The sequence below is a fragment of the Ipomoea nil genome, unplaced genomic scaffold (genome assembly GCF_001879475.1).
Source record: "Ipomoea nil cultivar Tokyo-kokei standard unplaced genomic scaffold, Asagao_1.1 scaffold0937, whole genome shotgun sequence".
Taxonomy (NCBI): domain Eukaryota; kingdom Viridiplantae; phylum Streptophyta; class Magnoliopsida; order Solanales; family Convolvulaceae; genus Ipomoea; species Ipomoea nil.
Genome location: NW_017617365.1, coordinates 1,213,001 through 1,218,558, shown reverse-complemented (window position 1 = coordinate 1,218,558; position 5,558 = coordinate 1,213,001). Strand labels below are relative to the sequence as shown.

At 32.2% G+C, this 5,558-nt stretch overlaps 1 protein-coding gene across 1 annotated transcript; it reads left to right on the top strand.

Moving 5' to 3' along the window:
* The first annotated feature begins 754 nt into the window (after positions 1-754).
* Positions 755-5,558, top strand: LOC109179560 (ribosome-recycling factor). The gene is made up of 9 exons (XM_019329058.1): positions 755-990; positions 3,022-3,350; positions 3,503-3,658; positions 3,744-3,859; positions 4,007-4,098; positions 4,342-4,363; positions 4,439-4,507; positions 4,811-4,909; positions 5,004-5,558. Exons 2-9 carry the CDS (start codon positions 3,131-3,133, stop codon positions 5,082-5,084), a joined length of 855 nt encoding a protein of 284 aa, XP_019184603.1. The 5' UTR covers positions 755-990; positions 3,022-3,130; the 3' UTR covers positions 5,085-5,558.

The following is a 5,558-nucleotide window of genomic DNA, read 5'->3' as shown; positions in this document are numbered from 1 at the left end:
ATCTCATAACTGTACATTCATAACGCCACAAACGAATAACGCCGTTAACGGCGCTAACAGCGAGACAAAATCAATTTTTTTTTAACTGAAATGACGCGTTTTCTTTGAAAACGACGTCGTTTTGGACTCGTGTCCACAATGCATTGTGGACACGAGTCCACTGCATAATTTGCCGTTCGGGCAAATTATGCTGTGCATCCGTATGCACCATGCATGGTGCATACGGATGCAAAAATGACGTCGTTTTATTAAAAAACGCGCGTCTCACTTAAAAAAAAATAAATTCAGTTTTGATTCGCAGCAACAACATTATATTGTGCATAATTTGAACTATATATCCAGAATCAATGAACTAAAATTCCAGAATCGATGAACTAAAATTCTAGAATCTATTAACTAAAATTCCAGAATGAATAAACTAAAATTCCAGAATCTATGAACTAAAATTTCAGAATCTATGAACACATAATGCTGTTGAGGGGAATCGAAACTATTTTTTTTAAGTGGAATGCCCGTTTTTAATAAAACGATGTCGTTTTTGCATCCGTATGCAGATGCATTTACCCTAAATCATTAAAGCCCCCCCCCCCCCTTTTTTTTTTTTTTTTTTTTTTTTTTTTTTTTGTTTTTAATTTGATCTGGTCCAAATGGCCCAAAACCCAGGCCTAAACAATGGAATAGAGTTAAACCCTAGTGAACCTTGTCTCTTATGTATTTCTGCAAAAAGGAAGACCTGAAGCGCTGTGCAAAGAAGGCCGAGACCAAGGCGCAGCGTCAATCGACGACTACTATCGCCGCCACGCCTGCCGTCTTCCGCTGCCAGCAACCAGCGCGACTACTGCTGCCGCCGCGCCTGCCGTCCTCCGCCGACGAAAACTAGCGCGACTACTGCCGTTGCCTCCAACCGCCCAAGCACCGGCGACTACCACCTCCGCCAGAGCTACGACTAACCCGGGGCGGAGATCGAAGGCGGATATCGGCCAAAAACAGGTATCGTTTTTTTTTTTTTTTTCGAAAAAAAATATTTGTGTATGCCGAAAAATATATACATGTTTCTTTTAAATTTCGAAAAACATGAATTTATTCATTTTATAGAATATGTGTAAACAATTTTTTTTTTTCAAAAATCATGTATTTACATTCGAGAAAAAAAATTTCCGAATACGAGTGTATGATGATTCTTTCATCCTTTATTTCTTTTGAGAAATATATATGTATACACACTGAAAATATATATAGAATATGTATAAAAAAATTTATTTGATGCAATAGAGTACCGGATGCATTTTGATATACCGGAACATTGTCCGGATACATATACATCCTGTGCCACTTACATATCTACTAGTATTGTACCCAGAAGTAATGTTACTTAAATATTACGGAGTGACATATATAATAAATTGTAAATAACAACATTCTTAATAATAATATACTGATGTTTCCCATGACTTTATATTTGGATAAACATACACTTTTATTTGTAAACTGGATTGGTTTAATTATTGTAAACTAAGTGAAGAGTTATTTTATTTACATTAAAAGGTTTGGGCATTTATATCTCTAACATATTGAAATTAAACCATCACAATGTAAAAAATCAAATCAATCAATTTAACTAAAAAAAAACACTCACCAATATTACTTAAATATTAACATATATAATAAATTGTAAATATTAAAAACTTAATAATAAAATAAATAATATACTGATGTTTATATTCATTATTTATTTATTTATATTCAGTATTTAATTACATATATTAAAAAATAAGATGACTCTTTTTAATGTAAAAAAGATGTTGTTGCGGCTCGTAGTTGGTGAAAATTATGATTTATTTGCATCCTTCATCTTTACTAATGAATTTTCCCATTATACTTAATTATATTATTTGCTTTCATAAATAAATTACCGATTCTTGAATTTTCCCATTATACTTAATTACTTTATTTGCTTTCATAAATAAATTATCGATTCTTGATTTTCATTTTCCTTTTTTTTTTGAAATGATGTAGGAGGATTTTGTTTATATATATATATATATATATATATATATATATATATATATATATATATATATATATATATATATATATATATAATAAATGTTTTCCCACTTTGGAGGAAAAATTATTTGACCCGTCATTTTGCTTTAATATATAATATAGAGAATATAGAGATAGAGATGTTTTTATTTCTTTTGAAAATCATGTGTTTATGCATACTGTAAAATATATAAACATATGCACATATACAGAATATGAATTCTGAAAAATATATATAAATATAAATATATACACATTATAAATACAGTAAACATGGATTGTATGTATTTTATTGAATTGGAACACATCAAAAATTTTATATCAATCAATGAAATTGCATATAGACTGTGAATCCCATAATTCAATTATGCAAATATGGGCAACTTGAATAATTAGAAACTATAACAGAAAATAAGCATACCGTTCACCAAAGATTTATATTGTACTGATAACATGTTTTGATGAATGCCCTTTAGCTCGCAGTGTTCTCCGGTAAAACGGATCGATAATAGTATAATGTAAAGTGCATAATGAAAGAGAGAATAAGATGTAATAGTAATCTTTCATTCCAACATCAGCAATTCAGCATCTTCCTTACAAATGGTGTACAACATATATATATATATACATATATATATATATATATATATATATATATAGTAATAATAATGACAACATTAATGCTAATCGTTATAGCGGTTATGAATTGAATGTCCATAATGTCCATCATAATAATATATTTATACCAAAAAAGTAACACTTTGAGAGACTTTGGAAGGCCTTGGAATATTTATGCCATTATTATTGTTGTTGTTGTTGTTGTATCCATATCAAATGATAACTTTGCCATTATTATTGATGTTGTTGTAGCACAAAGACATTTTAGTCTTTATTCGTCTCTTTTCTTTTAATTTCCGGTAATTCCATCAGCCTACCAAATAATAGAATTTGAATTCCTACTTTATTCTAATTTAGGATCTGTTTGGAAACTCGAAAAAGAAAAAGAAAAAAGAAGAGGGTTTTGCAAAACCCTAGAAAACCAGTTCGTGACGAGGAAGACGACTGTGAATTGAGAGTTTCGACAATGGCGATGTCTATGAGACGTGCACTATTGTGCTACCGCAACCTCGCCGTGATCCTCCGTACCACGACATCTCAGACTCGCCATCTCTCTTCTTTAGTTGGCGGCTCTTCAGCTAGTCTCCTCCGCCGCTCTGCCACTTCCGACGCGGGCCCTTACTTTCTGGCAATGAATTATCTACTCGAAAGTCGCAGAGGCTTCGCCAAAGGAAGAAAGAACATAAGTACGCCAGTCTACCTTTTCATTTCTTTATATTCATACACTAGATTGCATTTCCTAAGCATCCTAACTTGTCGTTCACCGAGACCGCAGTAAGTCAGTGAATATTCATTTTTTTTTTTTTTTTTTTGGTGTGTTCTTCACTACAAATTCTAGAGGAAGAGGTAGACAGTGATGAAGATAATGAGAGCACAACAGAGTCTGTGAATGTTGGCCCTTCAATTAAGGCTGCCTCCATCTCACAAATGGAGGCAGCAACAGAATCGCTGTCTCGAGAATTGGCAAAATTACGAACGGGACGAGCATCGGCAGGTACATAGACAGCTAACTCTGTTGTTAACTTCTGATAACATTTATATTGGCTGTTGGGTATTAGTTTATTCGATTGAATTTGCAGGAATGCTTGACCATATTATTGTTGAAAGTGGTGGTGTAAAAACACCTCTTTGCAGGATGGCTGTTGTTTCAGTCTTAGATTCAAAAACACTGTCTGTTACTCCTTATGATCCAGATGTAATGTTTTCAACCTGTTCTGATAAATTTCTTATTTCCTTGGATAATCTGTGAAATTGATATCAATTTGAATCTCTTAATCTGCAGTTGTATTATGTAACATAGATGGCTGAAAATGTACAATTGAATGGTAATTGGCTTTTGCAGACCTTGAAAGAATTGGAGAAGGCTATCGTTTCATCACCATTGGGATTAAATCCAAAGGTGGATAATGAGAGGTTAATTGCACCTATACCTCCGTAAGTACTGAACTACGGATCGTCTGATCTATTTATTTTTGTTCTACACTGAGTTTAATCTAGATAATGCCAATCTTGAAATAACACATGAGATTCAATTATACCTTCCTTCAAGTCAAATATTTACTTCATGTGGAATAAAAACTCATTTATGTAAATGAACTCATTGATTTCCTTAGCTTGGAAAACTTAGAACACATTTTAGTTTTCATTTATCTTACTTCTCTTATTCTCTTGAAACAGGCTAACAAAGGAACATATGCAGGTACAAACTAATAAATTTCTTTTTTTCTTTCAACTTTATGCTTTCTATTGCTATATTCATGTTTTTTCATTCTAGGCTGTGTGCAAGGTGGTAGCTAAATCATCCGAAGATGTTAAACAAAGTATAAGAAGAGCCCGCCAGAAGGTAATGCGTACAAATTATAAAACATTGAACATGTACTTTCTTCCCTCATACAAAGACCTTCATTTTTTTGGAGTACATATGAATGATTATGGTTATACCGTAGGATTCCAGATGATGGAGTTTTTGATTTAAAATTTAAAAAACACTGGTGAATGCATTTTCCAATGACTTCAAAGAAAAACTGTCCAATTTACTAATTTTTTCTTGTCTTGTTTGATAACATTTTGGAATTTCTTGTCTTGTCCCTGTTTCATTTCTTTCTTGAAAATTCGGTGATCACTCAAGTTTCTGCCCCCTATTTAGGCACTGGACACTTTAAAGAAATATACACCAAAAAAGAAGGACAAAGACAAGACAGGTTCAACTTTATCTGTAGATGACGCAAAAAGATTGGAAAAGGAAGTAAGTCACTTTAAATAATGACTTATAATTCTACTGTAGAAATATATGTCTAACATATAAAAGTATGTGTGATTCTTTATCACTATGTTTTCAGATCGACGACTTGACTAAGAAGTATATAAAGTCTGCTGAAGATATGTGTAAATCAAAGGAAAAGGAAATAACAAGTGGTTGAATCTTAAAAAGTTTTGAGTTGAAAGCAATTGCACAAGGAGTCTATTTTCTGAGGATGTTAGAGTACTTGGAGCTTTGGGAAAAAATTCTCGAAATTATTGTTTCTATACTGGAGTATATGCTGGAAACTATTTTGTTATCAGGACTTGATGTCTTGAGCTTACTACATTGGAGTTATGCTGAAAAGAACTCAATTATATGTTGTATGGGGGAGCAAGTGGCCTACTTCTCCATTTAATTTAGTTTGTTAGAAATTAAATTAGTTTGTTAGAAATTAAATTAGTTTGTTAGAAATTAAAGCAATACATGGTTCATGCTTAGCATTAGCATTATGTAGGATGGATGCAGTATTTTATGGGAATAATGGGAGCAATGGCTTCATAGACCTAAATTTTAGCTTTGTTATTTCACTATAAATAGGATGTAATCATGCATTTCAAATGTCAAGCAAGTGCAATAACTATTCGAATTTTTA